The sequence below is a fragment of the Neodiprion pinetum genome, chromosome 3, assembly GCF_021155775.2.
Source record: "Neodiprion pinetum isolate iyNeoPine1 chromosome 3, iyNeoPine1.2, whole genome shotgun sequence".
NCBI lineage: Eukaryota > Metazoa > Arthropoda > Insecta > Hymenoptera > Diprionidae > Neodiprion > Neodiprion pinetum.
The window spans coordinates 102,350-120,627 of record NC_060234.1 but is presented as its reverse complement, the minus strand read 5'-3'; the positions used below and the strand labels follow the sequence as shown (position 1 = coordinate 120,627).

Below are 18,278 nucleotides of genomic sequence, written 5' to 3'. Positions count from 1 at the left end.
ACAATCGTTGGTCTACCTTGCCGCGAAATTCCGGTGATCCAAAATGAAAAAGTATTTTGTTTGGACGATTGAAGAATTTAAACAGGTTAATTTACCATGCTGCTTTTCTCCAAGTGAAGAAAAAAGATCCTCTATAAAGGAAAATGAATTTTAACGTAATATTGTATGCTTGAATTTGAATTTTAAACCAACGATGGTGCTGCCACCAGGCTTCAAGAGTTGGCAGTGTGGTTCCCCATTGAACCCTGATTACTGGAGGCGTATGTATTTACGGGTATGATCCGATATACACTGCGAGCACTGTAAGGTGTGACGTCAATTTAGTATACTGCGAAGCCGTTCCTTTATAGTTAGCTATACTGGTCACTGTTTAAAACGGAACGCAGTACAATATACTGTGATCGACATTTTTTGGCGTGGGTATACTTCCGTTTAGCCCATACCTCCGATCGATCTGAAACTTGGTGTCCTAATGTATTTCGATGCGCTGATTGAGAATATGATATTCAAAATTAGCGCAAATTTTATTTTCGATGTCAAATCGAAGAAAACTAGGTTTCCGATTTTTTTTTTGCTTTTATTGCGATAAATATGGAAAGTGGAGGAAAATGTTTCAGATAAAAGTTGTAGATCATGACAAAATTAACATTTCATCTATCCTACGTTTTTCATGTAGAACCGGTAATTTGGGAGAGAAATACAAAAATCATCGGAATTTTTTGTTTTTTCGCCAAAACTACTTCGATTGCAATACAATACAATACAATACAATGCTGATGCAGATTCCCTGTATCGTGTCCCGCGCCAACCTAACTATGTTTCACACACCATCCGAGATGCCCCGCACCCACCCCACTATTTCCGACCCACCATTCGAGATGCCCCGCACCCTCCCCACTATGTCCCACACACCATTCGAGATACATAAAAAAAATCCGAGGTTCTACATAAAAAACGTAAGAGACATAAAATTTTGATCCTTTCATGGTCTACAACTTTTACTTGAAACATTTTTCTCCACTGTCCATATTTACCGCAATAAACGCAAAAAAAAATTTTAAAAACGACTTTTCTTCGATATGACATCGAAAATAAAATTTGCGCCAATTTTGAATATCATATTCTTAATCAGCGCATCGAAATACCTAAGTATACCAAGTTTCAGATCGAACGGAGGTATGAGCTAAACGGAAGTTTATCCCCCGTCAAGTGTCAACTTTCGTAAATACAACGACGCCATTATTGTTTACACCAGCGTTGTAGGCGCGTGAGGCTCCTGGCGAATTGCCGCTGTACTATGACAATAAAATCACCGCGACCTAGGGCCAGTCGGACCACGTCTTACGTCTTATACCTTATGCACCGTAGACTGATCTCACAGAGGGTTCAGAGTCAAAAGTTATGAGACATTGAGGTACTGTGCATTTTATAAATATTTCTGGAACAAAAATATTTTTACCAGGCCGGTTATAAGGCCTTTATTCAAATATCCCGCTACGCTGATATTATATACGTTAGGCGAATGTTACGTCATCGTAAATACCATGAATGTCAATTAGAACCATTAACAACATAGCGCGCATGGCGTCCTTTTTGTGCGTCCACAAAGGTATGTAACGGTAAATTACAGAAACTTGAACGTATCGACTGAAGATTGCTAAAGACAGTCAGTTAAGTGCGGGCAATTGCGAGATAGAAATTTTTTACCGTACTGACTCATTATCAATTAATATTGTAACCCCCATGAGCGAATCGGTAAGTGTAGGGCATTGCCGTTATCGGCGTTATCCCCGTGTCCTTTCGCTTGCTTCAAACTGATACTCGTGGCTGGCTGTCTTTAGCAATCTTCAGTCTACGGGTGTTCACTCCTCTCTCAAGTTCTCTGCGTCTGCGCCAGGAAGTATTACTTCCTGTGACGTCCTGTGTACAATACATAAATGTATGTAGATGCAACGGCAAATGCATACGTATATACTTGTGTGTGTGTGTGTGTATGTTTATCAAGAAGGAGATGATTTCAAGTTTTTACGAAAAGATCGTGGGTACGTCGCCTCCACCTGAGCCCAATGAACCTAAAATACTTTGTGTCGGCCTGATCTGCCTGGACATTGTGCAAGTTTGCAAACAATTCCCAGCTGAGGACAGCGATCAGAGGTATGCCTACATACATACGTCTTGCACGTGAATTTATATAAGCATGCATGTATAGACGAAGTCACGCACACGTATGCGTCCTGTATACATATACATGAATATCTACATACAGATGTACTTCACTCATCTTCACTTCGTCATTCTCGAATCTTAGCGTTATTATCGTCACGCTTTCATAATTTTCGCCTGTTGGGGTGCCTATTTATATGCCGGTCAAACCTCTTTTGCTAACCTTAAATCCAATTTTCCACCATGCTTCAACCGTATCGAGAACGCCGAATTGACAGTGATCATATCAGGGTTACCAATCCCTGGATGGTATATCCCAACCGTATGGAAGTTTTCGGAAGAAATTCCTTCACTGTTTAATCCCGCTTTTTGATTTGATCAAATTACCGATACGGTGTCGAGTTGACATAGCTCTAGTTCCACTCGCCGTCTCTCAACACTCATTCCATAAACTCGAAGGAACATGCGTCATCGTTTCCTTGACTTCGGGACGGTTGTTTTCTCAGTTTTTAATGTAAAATCAATATGTCGAATCTGTAGGCTAGATATGCACAAGGTGTTGGTCAAATTAATCACTAATTATATAACGCAAGCATGTTTTATGCGAACTTTTTTCATACGTGTTTATCGTACACAAAGTATGATCCGTTGCTATGACGGTAGAGTCAGTCTGCCAACGCGCATGCGCGCAGCCAGAAAGTATTACTTTCAACTCCTCCGCGCATGCGTAATCGCAAAAAAAATCTGGCATTACGCGATCCTGACCTCGATTTCGTGCTTCGCGAAAAAACGCGTAACATACTTTTGTTATGTAAAGTATAGTGTGGTATCAAGAAGGCAACGGTCTTTTCGCCCCGCGTATTTACAACTTGCTTACGCTCGGCCCGAAAAGAACCGAGTTTGCCTCCTTGATACACAACATACTATTTTCGCAATTTGTTCTGCGAGTGAACAGACGACTATTCACCAATCGCATTTTTCATGTTTCAAACTCACATCTGAGATCAGCTTCGGCATTGTCATCAGCTTTTCTTCGCCTGTTAAACATAAGAGGCTAGCTTTGAAGGTTCTTCAAAACCATGAAATGAATTATTTTCCTTTAAAGATGCGTCGCGCACAGGTGGCAGCGCGGAGGAAATGCTTCCAACAACTGCACCGTTCTATCTGAAGCTGGGAATTCGTGCGAGTTTTTGGGTACACTAAGCGCGGAGCAGCATTTAAATTTTTTACAAGATGATATGCGCAAATGTAAAATAAACTTTGCACACTGCCCGACGGTGGAAGGATTTGGCTGTCCAACTTCAACAGTCATCCTGAGCCTTAATTCGGGAAGTCGAACTATTCTGCACTACAATCCGAATTTGCCAGAATTGAGTTTGGAAAATTTTGAGAAATTAAATTTGGAAGAATATAGTTGGATTCATTTTGAGGTGAATTCTCTACTTATTTTTCATGTGCAAAAATCCAGCGGATGCGAGATTAATACATTCGCACACTAAAGTCTGCTGAACAACTCTTACATCACATTATAAGCACTAATTATCATCAGTTTTTGTACAAATGCCAGGTTAATTCACGTTTTGTGATTTTGGTCAAACAATTTTTGCAAACATTTACAACTATCTACCGTTTTTCCGAAGGAATCTTAATTTTTGTGCGTATTATCACTGATGACTGGATTAATTATGCAACAAAAAAATGCCTGTTACCCAGCATGTTACCTTCATGTTTCCCTGAACTTGGCATTGTATTTATGGAGGTTGGAGGTAAGGCGGACAATGTCATGTGGGTTTTCACCTGGAAAAGTGTTCGCCACAAAGCAGCAAATAGTGGTTCAATAAGTCACCGGAATAGCGCTGATAAGCAATAAGGGTTCAATCTGAACTTGGCCGTTATAGATGAAGTGAAGTATGTTACAGAGTAGTTGTAGTGACTAGATAGTTGATAAAAGTGCCTACATGTAAATGGATGGTCAACTGCTAACGTTGTGAAATGAAAATATACTCGATACATCCTAAAGACTTACCACAAGACGTTATTATAAAACGAAATTCAAATTTTTAACGACAGATTTAATAATTGGAACAAATAACTTTATTTAATTGAGACTTTAAAATGTCATTTAATAAGTTTTTTGAAAATAGCGCCTTCACAAAGCGGATATTTATCTTTTTCCGTTTAATTGTATCCTAACTCTATCAATTCTTGGCGCTTTCTCTTAAACGTCTTACTTTTGCGACAGCAACGCCATCTTATACGTACTCTACTTTACGTAAGTATAACACTTTGTATATACAGGCATAATCCTCCTTGCCTCTACCCTCCATAATTGTATTGTCAAGCACCAGTCTCGTCTTCTGAAATACAAACGAGGATCCGCATATATCGTTCAGCGAGCGTCAAAATTTATACATATAACTTGTAGGGTACTACGCGCGTATTAGTATCATGCGTCACAGATACTTTCGGCCACCCTAGGCTTTGAGTAGTTTGCCACCCTTTGCGTAAATCAGAAAAGCAGTACATATGGGGTTTTAATGATACACATTGATAATTTTTTTCCAGTACTAGCTATTTTCGCTCCGAAAGCAATGGTTTGCAAATTTTTGGAATCACGAATATCTATTGCCGGTGTGAGGGATATTATTTTGTTATAAGTACTCATCAATTTTACGTTCAATGAAGAGATGTTGATAAAAATAGTTGGAGTGCTACTTTCTTTTTTCAATTTGAGAGAGTAATGTAATAATTCGATAGATAAAATGCTAATCTTCATACTGAATATTTTTATTCCGTCAGTACAGTTGTATTAAACTATGTTATTTTACTAGACTTTTTTTCTTTCCCACTCATGGTGTAAATTCTTAGTTTATATTGATAAACAAGTCCTGACAAACGCGAGTATTTTCGTCCGCGGTTAGGAGGGTGCTTGATCGATTACAAACTTTTAATTGCCCGCGACGTCTTAACTGTGCCGTTTGAGACTTGACATTTAACATATTTTTTTAATAGAAAATTATAATCTTTACGAAAAATGCTGTATCAAAATTGATCTAAAATCAATAGTGTATATATGGTAGTTGATTAGGAATAATTTTGGTCCGATAAAGTTTATCCTATGTAACGCTAGTATGATTTACGCGTGTTATCTTTTCTGTGTTCCGTACTTAAAGTAATCGTTTCTGCATTACGTCCTAGTACTTGAAAGTGCACCTTTTCGTACTTTGGTACAAAAAGTTTCGTCTGCACTATAGAGACCGAGTCTCTTTCGCCTCGCGTATTTGTAATATGAGTTGCCGGCGAAACCCTTGCGAAAACTTACGCTCGACGTAAAGAAACCAACTTTTCATTATTTGATGCACAATCTATTATTAATCGCCCGTAAGGTTTATCTAATGTTTACATTAGAAACGTAGGCCTTAAAGCTGTTTTTTAAACAACGAAATTCTCTACAACACTCTCAAAACTCTACTTATTCAAGTTGAAATATGCATAGATTAACGAAAAAAAATAAAGTGGCAGTCTTATTGTCCCAATGCGGATAGAATATATTTGAGTAGCAGACTAAGTTTGGAAGTTTATGCAACTGTGAAAGGGCATTTCATTGTATTTGTAGAGGTTCTCTCATACTTGCTACTATTTATTTTCATGCATAGAGGTGACAAGATCTACGCTCATATATATATCTCGCCCATTCTTATTTTCATTCGGTTAAAATTTACGACATTTACGAATTTCGAATAAAAATTAACGCTCCCGAATACGTGCCGCCTTAAGCTGCAGGTGTTGGTATATTACCCAATGCTACATCCGCTTTAGAATGACTTGCAAACTGTTCTTCGCACATGAACTTAATTCATTCATCATTGATTATTGTAAGCTCAAACCCCGAACTTTGACCGCGACTGTCCTTTTTCTAGGGAAGGAACGTGGGCACGGTTTTGTCTATGATCAAGCATGTAGAGACGTACAATAACTCGTTGAAATTGGCTTCGAAGGACATTAAAAATCGTCTCGATCCTGCACTTCCAATGCCGATCACTATTAGCATTGAGTTGGAAAAATCTGACGAGCAGCTTTTGGACCTGCTGCCTTACGTAGACGTCACTTTCGTCGGCAGAACATTTGCCCAATTTAGAGGATTTGACAATATGACCGAAACACTGAGAAGAATATCTCAGGAAGCCAAGTCCGGGTCAGTACGTCTTCCACCCAAAAATCTTAATATATTACACATATTATATCCATGCCAAGTCCATACCTAACGCATCCAGTCCCTCCCACTTGCGCTGTGATGAGATCTTTTTTTTCTCATACTTATGTATATTTATTACGCAGAGCAACCATAATTTGTGCATGGGGCGACAGGGGTGCCATGGCGCGTACGCCCGATGGCCGAATTGTCCAATCACCTGCGTTCCCCCCACACAAGATTATTGACAGCCTGGGAGCTGGGGACACGTTTACCGCAGCGATACTTTTTTATCTGAATAGAGTCAAGCTACAGCCACCATTGTCAAACAGAAACGACTCTGATCTCGCAAGAAACACCAAAGGCGCAGAAGCCCAGTCAGATCCGAATACAGAGTTACAGTTGAACGAGGTGAAGCGTAAAATAACACAAAATTACAACATCGAAAGCCTTGAAGTGAGTCTGACGGAGTTTATAGATTGCACTGTTTTGCAAAACGCCGTTACTTTTGCTTGCAAAGTTGCCGGGGCGAAAATTGGGCTAACTGGTTACGAGGGACTTGGCAACGTTTTTAAAGATCTCTTGAAAGATTAACTTGACACCAAAGTTTACACGATGCCATGCGCACAATGTGGGTGAAAGTACTTTTTTTAATTTCTTTTGCACGGCATCGTGCGTGGTATACAGTAAAATAGATGTGCAAAGTGTTTATCACTCTTTGTTGAATTTTCAACTAAATATAGTTTATATATTTATATATCTGTAACATAAATACCGCAAGGAGAAATAGAGAAAACCATGCGGTTAGTTGGGCTGGTAGCATAACTATCGGTCCTTAGCTTATCCAGCTGGGAAGTCAGTCAACTCAATTCTCACGAAATTCCGAGAGATCGTACAATTTAGCGATAATCTTACGTTATAAATCTGTGTTGTAACGCACCCACGCGCGCATGTACACGCACAATGCTTGGTGATGTGTATATACTTCCATTGTTTCTTTATATACATATATATATATATATATATACATATTATATATATATATGTATATTAAATAAAAAAAAATAAACGATACATATGCCTTCGGCAATTTCATAAATTCATCTTATACATACGTATACCTATACTACACTTGGTTATCGGATAATCCCTTAGCGTTGAATGATGAACATTCTAATTACTACTACTACTACTACTATACATCGATTTACTACCAAGCACCGCGAGTGTTGGTAACTGTTTGGTGCTAGCAAACGAGATTTTAATTTTAATTCGTTCATTACGAAACTCTCACCGATTTTCATCTGTTTCTTGGCAGTATGTTTGGAACTTGAATATTATCATTAATCTCGATCGTGCGTTGTCATTTTACAACCAATACGCAGGTATTAACATGTATAAATATGCATTTTCAGAGCTTTCAAAATTCGAATACATACTTGAACCGTATCATTTCTCTACGCGTGTAAAATTCGAACTTGCATAAACGTCTGACGTACCGTCTGCAGACTTGGTACAAAGCTGACAAGACGTATAAAATATTATTTAATAATAATCTTGATACGTGTACACGAATATTTTCCTTAAAAATAAATTAACAATCATATCTTTATACGAGACATTTACGATCAGTCTGCTTCAACACCGCTGTCCAGGAAGTCCCTCAGCAACAATCCAACTTTGGTAGGGAAATTCCTGTAACGGGAATTGAACGATCATAATTAATTCGCTTTCGACTTCCGCCTAAGATGAATAATTAAAATCTTATAAGGATTAGATATTTCTAGTTCGAACAATAAGCTTACCTCGCTACATTGTTGACATGAAAAAATATGCCAGGTATCGAGGCTTCCGGAATGTTGCGCCGTTGTGCCCTAACGATTTCAGTGGCGGCAACCTTTGGTGGAAGTAGTGACATTATACTTGGAAACCTGGAGGAATCAATCGAAATAATTAATTTAGGCCAGTTGACGTGTAGGTAACGTGAAAAAAGAACTGTGATCCTCGTTCTCTCTAAATATGAATCACTGGGAATTCACTGATATCCATATGTAATTACAGTAACTAGTTTCATTTTATAATTACGCCACTGCCTTTTCTCAGTGGTATATTAATATGTAATTGAAAATCAGCGACTATTCACTGACATCAGTGAATCTATACCCAGTCGAATTTAGGCGTGTCGCTTACCTGACTTTTGGCTTTTTGCACAGCCCAGTGTCAACCATGTATGGAAAAACGCACGTGAACTTAATGTTCATTTCTTTCGTTGCCATCAAGTCCCGCAGCTCCAACGCCGTGGCTTCCATCAATCCTGATCAAGCATAATAATGATAACCAAGTATGAGTAAGATATTGAAAAAAGACCAGAATCATCCGCGTGCAGAATACAGGTACACGCCCACCGAGAATAAAGATCAGTTGGCATGACAACATTTTTTTCAACCCGTCAAAATTCTTTTTTCTTCTATCGTTCGAAAAATATGATATTTACTGACCTGAGCTGTTATTTTGTCTGTCACAAAGAATGCAAGCTTAACTCGAATGCGCACATTGATTCAACAATTACATGATCTTATACTTTGAATTCCACCCCTCCCATCCGTTTGTAAGACTTGTTAGTCAGATCGAAACAAATTTTTTTCGATTTCCTGAATTAACTAATTGATCCATCTTTACATAGGCACAGTTCTAATTAAAGCGTAGTTTAAATTTATTAACCCTTAGTTGGCCGGCATTTGGAGATTTAAAACTCCCGTACAAGTCGACAATAATTTTTAACGATTTCGGTCTGGTATCAGTGTGAAATATCTGTACGAATTCCACGTCTATATACTGCAGGGTATCCCATCGTGTGTCAGACATTAGATTATCTCTAAAACTAGAAATTCTGTTGGAAAATGTTCCGAGACAATACTTGTATGGTTCCCAAGGGGACGCATGTCCTGATGATATCAGTTCAGTCGTAAGTATCATTACTTCCGAGATATTGACACAAATTGATTTTCTTAAATCGCTACCGATGTTTTTCCGGTACAAAAAACTTACCCAACATTAAGACCATTTTGAACATACGTGGTAAAAATATCCAGCGTTTACGCTTCGCGAATTATCGTTACGCAAAATAAAAAGTCCGTAATCTGCTGCCCAACTATATGCATAGCTCACCTCTGACGGCAAATTTGGATCCGCAGTAGGGCACCAGGTTCGGAAGTCCCGAGATTCCAGCCATCGACGACAGGGCGACGACATGTCCATGATTTTTTTCAATCATGCTCGGCAAGAAGGCTTGGAGCGTCTAGAAATCGCGGCACGGTATACGCATACGATATAAGATATAAATGTAATGCAACTTTTACTTCGATGAACCATTCTTTTTTTCGTTATTTTATTTTTTTTTCTTGTCAAGTTTTTCATACATTCATTCACACTGGAACTTCTAACCGTAGAGCACTTAAAGTATCTTTGTCACCTTATAACGAATTGTTTTTTGGCCAAATCTTCCCGAACACATATCTACCACATATTTTGTTTACGAATTATATATACATTGATGAAATTATCTTACCCAGAAATGGGCGATCACGTTCACGTCAAAAATCTTTCGTATCTCTTCGGGCGTATGATCCAGGAGTGTACGACAAGGCATGATACCGGCATTGTTTACGAGAATTGTCACATCACCGACTTCCTTTCGCACATTTTCTGACACCCGAAACACCTCCTCCCTGTTCGTTACGTCGCATCTGCAAGTGAATACGAAATCTCTGCATGAGTATACGGTATAATTTTCTTGCATTTATTTCATCATTTTTTACGGTCGTTCCTCAGTTTACTAAGATTTTTGTGACGGCTGCGAGCACACACGAGATCGTAAGTTGTGAATTGTTATTTCACCAGGTGGCTCATTTAGCAGCATTTCTATGCAGTGTTCGCTGAAATGGCTTATCTGAAAATCCGGATAAGCGTAGGGCACAATTTGCGCAATTATATTTGACGGATGAATTTACTTATAAGGTGAAAGTTCTATGATGCACATGAAAATTCAATACTTCGATGTACCGTATCGTTGCAACGGTGCATCCAATTTTCAAAATTGAAAAAAGAATTAGTTCGTTGAAAACTTATCAACTCATTGACCATTTTCTCAAAAACTTCAAAATAAGGGAGGATCTTATTTCTCGTCGAGAATTTATGCAGGTGACGATTTTCTGAAAGTTTGAAAGTAATTTTTCTCAAATTTTTTTATACTTCCATCACGCTCTGTCTCAACAATAATACGTCTTAGATCAAAATGAAAGAAACTCGGACGGCTCAATAGTTGAGATTTTTCAATTCTAAGCGGAAACTTCAATTGCGCATATACTGAACTAGAATGTAAAAAGTGTTTCTGTCTATGGGAAAAATCCGTACCAGTTGAGATTCGGTGGCAAAAATGGTGAAAATGTAAAAATAAATAACAGAAAAAATTTTCCTCTCAAATTTTTAGATACAAGCTCGATCAGTTTTCTCAAAAATCTATATAATTACTCAGGTAATCAATGGCATTATTATTGAGATAAAGCGAGTGCAGGCATAGATGAAGAAAGAAAAATTACTCAGAGGTTTTAAAAAAAATGGGTCACCTACATAATTTCTTGGCAACTAAAACCCTCTTTTAATATTGGAAATTCGAATCGATGCACCCTTGGGATGATTACAACTTGGGTTCGCAGAAATTTTTATTTTTTTTTGAGTTTCTATTGAGATCGACAATTTCCAATTCTATACGTCGAATAATAACCAAAACCTTTATTTATTACTTATGAAGTTTGTTTTTGTCTCTTTTAAGTTTGATTAATAAGTCTTGAAGTCTTTGGTCGACAGCTAATATGGGTGCCTATTCAGAAGAAAAAGGAAAACGTTTTCATCAAGATGTGGTGGGCTTTATCGTTATCGACGTTATGAGGGGCAGTATTATGAGAGCATGATGGGAGATGACGTTTGTGGTTTGATACGAGAAAGTCCATACGGCAATAGTAGAAGTACGAAAAATATTTATTATTAAACTTTGTTTGCCAATTCTTTTACATTTGTAGTTTATTGTTATTTATTATTTTTGAATGAAAATGATTTGAATGCAAACCTGACGTTTGTTTGATTGTTAGTTACAATAAATGTTTGAAGAAATAGGTAATTTTTCTTAAAATCCGAAATATCGGTTCGGTTTCTACAAGCACAAACTTTATTTAATAAAACTATTTTTTCATTTATTATATAGAAGAAATCAAAATTCGACATCTAGAACCCAGACTCATAATTCGTGTTGACCGGTGTAATAATACAGCATGTAAAAGTACGAAATTTGCAGATGCATAGAACTTTCACAACATATTTAATATGATAGATTGGATCGTTGGAGTATCCCACTCTACACGGCGTAAACTTTGTCAATCTATTTTTCCAAGAGTGTGAAATTTGCATGATAAAATACGAACATATAATGGATGGCTGCAGATAAAACCAGAGAAAACTGTAATAGTAAAAATTAAAAATGGTTGTGAAAACTTGAGGAATGAGAAAGGCACTTGATGCGATTATACTGAATAGTTAGCAATGCTTATAACGACGTATCGCACTATTTTTCACATCATTTTCTGATCGTAACGAATAGACTGTGAAATATAGATAAGTGTAATTTATTAAATTACCAAACAAATTGTTTCACTGGTATGCAAATTGAAAACTTATATATATATATACTAATTTTTAACCGCGGTGCGGTTGAGAACGGCAAGGGCGAGGAGGGGTGTTGAACGATATGATTGGGAACTACGCGTCATTTGTACCAAAGTCAACTATATGCGTACAATGCTGCAGATTCAATTAAAGTTCAACACTACAGTTGTTTTTTGTCTCGTTATACATTGCATAATCGCGTGAATTAATTATTCATACGGGGCATTCCACGTATTATCGGCCCGACCGAATCCTTGAACGTCTCAGAACTGGTTCCGACTTTGTGAAACGTTTCCGCCAAACGGCAAGAGTATTTGTGAATTTTGAAGTTATAATAAGCAAAAAATTATTGGCGTTTCCGCAAGTTGAAGAAAAACACCTCATATTCTTAGATTTCTCAAAAACTTAGCGTAGAAGCTCTGACTTTTTTTCCTCACCTTTCGCCTATGTTTTCGTACAGGCATACACCGATGCGATTGTGTGCGATTGTGTGTGATTGAGTGCGATTTCTTAACGAATACATATATCTTATTTTGTTTCTCTTCTGCCCGGATTTATACTTACTTGTAGGTATACACTGCCGAAGCAACGTTCGCTCTCTTAATTTCCTCGGCAGTTTCGTTGTTACTCTTCTCGTTCAAATCCCAACAAACAATCTTCGCTCCCAGGGAAGCATACTGCAAGGCTAGCTCTCTGCCAATCCCGTGACCCGCACCGGTAATCTGGGCAACGAACATTAGTTGTGGAATATAGCATGATGTAGGCAGAAGGAATTTATGTATATGAATTATCAATTCTAAACCACGGAAAAAAAAAAAAAAAAACTTGTTGCGATAAATTATCCGGAGGCGACCTCTACTCTTTAGTAAAGCAATTATTCTAAGTAGGTACGAGCATACACATACAGCATAGTATACGTCGCGTTACTCACGGATATGGATATCACTCGATCGCGTAAGGTTGTTTTACCTGTTCGTTTCGAATAATTTGCATTAAAGGTGATATTACAACAACTAGAATTAGGTATACTACAAGGTACACATTACATTATATGCTGGATTTTTAAGAGATTCTGACATCATGCTTTCATTATAGCCTGCGATAAATGCGGGACTGACGATATTCTATAGTCAATTTGACAATAAGGTATGGAAATTAATTGTTTGAATGCATGTGGTGAAAATTTTGCACCACCATCGTGTGCACTTCAAATGCACGGAAACTTTTCCCGCTCTCTATGCCCATCATGTGAAACACGTTGCAGTTTATCCACATAGGTATATTCGGTTTATTGTTGGAACAACGATGATTTTTGCGGTACCTAACGAAATTTATATCTTTAACCTCACGACGTTTCCAAAAATATCATTCCGTAAGCTAGATTGAGTTTTACAATTAGCGTTAATCAAGACCAACTTATGATATCAGATACGGATCTTTCTTCCCAAATTTGATTGTAGCCGACGTTATTGTCTGAACTGCGATTGGATGTAACCTGCGCGCGACGGATCGAAAGTTTTCATTGATATCCATGGCTATAGTTATATGACACAACGTTTGCAATACGAGCATGTTATTTAATTTTGTTATACACGGCAAATAACGTAACGATTAACCGGAATAGCCTCGGCTAGGGCGGAGTCCGTTATCGATCTAAACAAAACATTATACATTCTCCGGAGAAGCGGGTAGCTGTGACAAGCCGGTAGCTCTTTAAAGTATTTAAAATTGTAAAATGAAGAATGATTGTCATACCAAAACAATTTCGCCGGCGACGCTCTTCTCCTCGACGGGAAAAAATATCCGGAACGTACCCTCGACGATAAAGTACGTCACTTTGACGAGAAAAAGAAAAATGTCAGCGAAGATCGCGATCCCTGCGTACGCCGTAACCATGATTGCACAAGTGACTGTCCTGAAACAGAGATCGAACAGTTTTTAAACTTGACTATTTCCGCTCGATTTCCACCTCTCTGCGACTGGATTCAACCGTCGCTTCCTGGTCTGAAATAACTCTTTCAAGGTCACGAAAAGACGGTGTGTTGGATATTTCGCGGGTAGGGGAAAGCAAACAATTTATCAGATGGCACTTGTGATGTTTACGTAGGAAAAAAAAACGACAGAATTACTACAAACATCTTGGAACGAGTTTGCGTTACGCTGGCATCTGGCTGACCATCGGAAAGCTTACTTAGTTTAGACTCGAGACTATACAATTTATGAAACTATGAATAATTATCAGGAGATCGGATGGTTGGTTTTGGATCTAGTTAGACGCTACGCTAATTCTGCTTCTACCGTTTCGCTGTAGTACAGGTATATCAATTTCCGATTGGACGAATCGTGACATCATTTAAACATGCTCACGCTTACAATGTATCGTGATTTTCGAATATATAAATACGCTGTTAGGAGAAAAAGATGCGAGGCGACTTTTCAGTTCACCGTGACCGTACCGGGTAGTAATTAACAAGCGATGTGAGGTGTGTTAAAGTAACACATTACGCGACCAGATATAATATAAATACAAATATATACGTATAATGCACTACTGTTTCTGAAATTCTTTGTCTACTTGTAGCGTAGTTTCACTCAGCATTATACCGAACTTCCGCTAATCACAAGTGGGCGGCCCGGCCCTAATTAATCCGGATATTCCATATTCTACTGTACAACTGTACAACTTTGGATTTATGCAACGATCAGTAAATATTATAGATATTAAGTACACGTGAGTGTGACTCGGTATTCCTACTCTAAGCGAACCTCGCAGCGTCAGCGTATCAGTATGTATGTAGGTACGTAATAATTAATACGAGTGCTTATTCGTAAACGTAAGTTTACGCATGTCACAGGGATACGGTGCACGGTACAGGTGTCGAATACGTTCTAGATTGAGATCTAGATAGAGATCTTCAGTTGCCGAAAACAATGCGCGTCCACGTTTAATAATTACATTTAAACTTAAGACGGAACGGCCGCCGCCCTCTAAGAAACACATCACAAGCAGTTACAATTTGATATGATGATGTACTGCAATATACTGGACAAACTTGTATACACCGTCGTACCAGCTATACGTATATCAAATTTTATAGATAACGAGATAGAGATAATTCATTATGGCCGTGACGATTTTGGGCAATATACGAGGCAGACTTATCGCTATCCAGGTTAAAGTTTGTGCAGAATTCTAGAAAAACTTAACAACGAACGACTGTCCCGACATAATGCTTACATACTCGGCAACGACTAAAAATCGAAATGTGAAATGAAAGATTGCGACCTCCCACGTCTCGATTAATTACCGGATGAGTATGACTTTGCTGAAAGATTCTATGATTTCCTGATGCGGGAAACGGAAGACACAAATGCGGAACTGAGAATTGACCTTCGCTTCACTCTGACCGACTGTTACCACGTCTATAAACATGCTACTTGCCTTCGCGTATCAGACACGCCTCCTCCGTTCCCTACACTTACATAAAAATGCAGATGCCGAAAAGATTCATTCTGCTAACGATTCTAATGTACGACACGCGGGGAGGGAGCTGTTATCGATAGTTACATAAAACATATTACGGAATTTGATGAAACATCAAGTGGGGACTAAACCATCGTTCGCTAGTGCCGCAGCCTACAGACCTTTGAAAATGCTATGCCGCAGTAGTTAGTTATTCCTGTAATGAGTGCTTGAAGACGGAAAGAAAACCGAATTGTGGAACCCGGTGAAGCGATTGACACAAGTTTGAATCCGTAACTGCTCGCGTTCGAAACGATACTAAACGTTCCCTCCCCTCCATCTCATAATCAACTAGACATTATACGTACAGTACCACCAGCCTTATACTGTATGTTCTCATGCGAGTATGCTGGAGCCAACCGCAACCACAAGGTTCGCTGTTGTGGATAGGCGTACTACGCCAGACATATATGCTCCTTATTCTGTTCGTCTTCAATCGTCATTTTTTACCTCGAGTTAAAGTTGGGTCAAAAAACACGTTTTTTAAACCCGATCAGACCGTCCATATCATTACACGTGTATGAAGCATTCCGTATATACACGACCAAATTTTAAACCTGATATTATTTGTTTTCCTCAAACTTTTTCGCGGTGTAGCAGGACCTTAAAAACACCAAGACTATTTTCTTTCTGCTCACTTTTTTTTCCATTTACATACTGCAATTAGCAATGACTGTAGGAAGTCGTGGGAATGTTCTCATCTCTTCGAAATAATCAGACTCTCAATTCTTGCATTGAAAATTCCTCTTTGCCTTGACTGCGAACAGCGAATATGTGTCTGCTTGTTGAAAAATCTTTTCTCACCAATTGTAACAACTAAAAAAACTCAATTGAACTTCCAAATATCTTTTGACCCGACTTATCGGCGCGTCTTCTACATCTAGGCAAGCTAACGTATGTTACGTACGTGTCCAAAGTAGATGCGAGCATATAGGCGGGAACTCACCTCGCCCGATGAGACACCATACCGGTACGACTCGTGCTCTGTATTTCGTAATATTCGTTGCTGAGAATTACTTGTATCAGTCAATTTGTGAGCCAGTGTTAATTAACGAGTGTAAACTATGATGTTGCCAGTCCAAGAGGGTAGCAGCAATTAAGTTATGCGGAGCGGTTCAACGTTTTTGAATCCTCCGTTAATCAAGAAAGAGATTGAACGCAGGGTGGGGAGGACACGAATGAAAGTTTGGTCAATGAAATACGATTGCAATGCGAGTGCGAATAATGTTAATGTGTACGACGACTTGCAATCCATTATACACGGTGTACCGATTCCGCTACGTTGTGGGTATCTATCTACTTTGCTTTGCTGATTGCAATGTCCTACTAATCACTCTGCACTGTGCGCCGCAGGCTATAATTTAGGAGGGAGACGAAATTCAGAATTTTCACCATACTTTTCATTCGTTCGGTGGCCACGTGTTCCGTGTTCCCCGATATGGGCTAAATCGTTATGTAACATTAATATTGGAACGGAAGTTTAAATCGCTTATTAAAACTGAATTACATGTACGCGGCGTTGAATTTATCAATTTTCTACGGATGAATGCTGAGTGGAACGAGTTTCCAGGTTTACCAGGGTGAGAAACATTCAATAATACTCAAATGCCGATACTAAAACCAAATTTACTGAAATTTTACGCTATACTGTAAAAAGTATCAATCCGCAGGCTTCAGTAGAATTTCAGAAATATGTTAATTCGAAAATTCCGAGACTGCACATCTGCAGAGATTTGCAGAAAAATATTTCTCTACTCCAAAATGCCGTCGTTGTACCGTCTTTGTTTATTTAAGAATTTATGAATTTTTCTCAGAGGCATATTATTGGATTTTACTGAAAAATATTAATTTCTACTGAAATACCAAAGAACCACGATGTAGTTATATATAAATTCACGTACATGAATAATTTAGGTTCATGCTAAAAAAGTTCACACATACTTTTTGCATATAGGCAGGAATTGACAGAATTCTACAGAGCTGGTTTCATCACTGATTGTGAGACCAGTTGAGTCGAGGTATGAGTCGACAGTGATTGTATTTATAAGTATCCACCGGAAGTTGGTCGGCCCTGAAGATTGTCCATCTTTTACGTCAAGAGCGTGATGTACAGTTCAGGCTTAGAGCAAAGGGTTCAGGGTACGTTCGGACTGTGTTCTTCTTCCCGCTCCATTGAACCAAATTTCATGCCAGAGCGTCTATATTCATTATTTGTGTTTTCAACTCATCGTTAGCACACTTGTTTTAGCGACGCGAATATTGAAAAAAGAACTCACTATATTACGCATTGTCAGAATTCGAAAAACATGCGCGCTTGGCAGTTATTAGTTTTCTTATCGTACTCGCGTGACCGTTGAAATTTGCATCGTTAGTTCAGTACGACTTGAAAACGGGTGAACAATTGATATGTTTTATTCATAGGTGTCAGAGTCGGCCGCTCTGGTTTTGAATAAGTTGCGACCCTCGTTGATTCAACCAGGAGACTTACGGCGAAAGTTCACGACCCACGGTCTGAAAGGAAATTCAACTTCAGGATGTATTTTAAGATTCAAAGTCAGTACAAGGTTTGTTCTGTTCTTGACAATATTCGTAACAATCGTACGATCCAGCCCCAGTGTAGTCGTAGGATGTAATTTTGACGATAAGGACCTACTGAACTTTAAGACCTTAGGCAGGTGACGC

General features: G+C 38.5%; 2 protein-coding genes across 8 annotated transcripts; one reads left to right on the top strand and one right to left on the bottom strand.

Annotated features, from left to right (window-relative positions):
- Positions 1–1,458: 1,458 nt before the first annotated feature.
- Positions 1,459–7,424, top strand: LOC124213675 (ketohexokinase). Of its 2 annotated transcripts, none has more exons than XM_046615203.2 (5): positions 1,459–1,609; positions 2,006–2,154; positions 3,269–3,593; positions 6,084–6,358; positions 6,502–7,424. In XM_046615203.2, the coding sequence occupies exons 2-5, from the start codon at positions 2,012–2,014 to the stop codon at positions 6,947–6,949; spliced, it is 1,191 nt and encodes a 396-aa protein (XP_046471159.1). In that variant the 5' UTR covers positions 1,459–1,609; positions 2,006–2,011; the 3' UTR covers positions 6,950–7,424. The 2 variants fall into 2 exon arrangements, with proteins under 2 accessions (XP_046471159.1, XP_046471158.1); XM_046615202.2 differs by lacking the exon at positions 1,459–1,609 and adding an exon at positions 1,656–1,755.
- A 463-nt stretch (positions 7,425–7,887) lies between these two features.
- Positions 7,888–17,709, bottom strand: firl (firelighter). Of its 6 annotated transcripts, none has more exons than XM_046615210.2 (8): positions 17,538–17,709; positions 13,829–13,988; positions 12,638–12,795; positions 9,924–10,101; positions 9,524–9,653; positions 8,546–8,669; positions 8,161–8,286; positions 7,888–8,050 (listed from the first exon to the last, which is right to left on the bottom strand). In XM_046615210.2, the coding sequence occupies exons 2-8, from the start codon at positions 13,967–13,969 to the stop codon at positions 7,984–7,986; spliced, it is 924 nt and encodes a 307-aa protein (XP_046471166.1). In that variant the 5' UTR covers positions 13,970–13,988; positions 17,538–17,709; the 3' UTR covers positions 7,888–7,983. The 6 variants fall into 6 exon arrangements, with proteins under 6 accessions (XP_046471166.1, XP_046471162.1, XP_046471161.1 ...); XM_046615206.2 differs by lacking the exon at positions 17,538–17,709 and adding an exon at positions 16,543–16,577; XM_046615205.2 differs by lacking the exon at positions 17,538–17,709 and adding an exon at positions 16,504–16,541.
- Positions 17,710–18,278: the final 569 nt, after the last annotated feature.

Coding starts and splice junctions, on each gene's coding strand:
- firl (XM_046615205.2), bottom strand. CDS start 16,526: ATGCTCGCATCTACTTTGGACAC. Junction 13,989..16,503: donor CTCGCATCTACTTTGGACAC/GTACGTAACATA, acceptor TCTCTGTTTCAG/GACAGTCACTTGTGCAATCA. Junction 8,051..8,160: donor CATGTCAACAATGTAGCGAG/GTAAGCTTATTG, acceptor TTCCCGTTACAG/GAATTTCCCTACCAAAGTTG.
- LOC124213675 (XM_046615202.2), top strand. Junction 2,155..3,268: donor GCTGAGGACAGCGATCAGAG/GTATGCCTACAT, acceptor TTTCCTTTAAAG/ATGCGTCGCGCACAGGTGGC. Junction 6,359..6,501: donor TCTCAGGAAGCCAAGTCCGG/GTCAGTACGTCT, acceptor TTTATTACGCAG/AGCAACCATAATTTGTGCAT.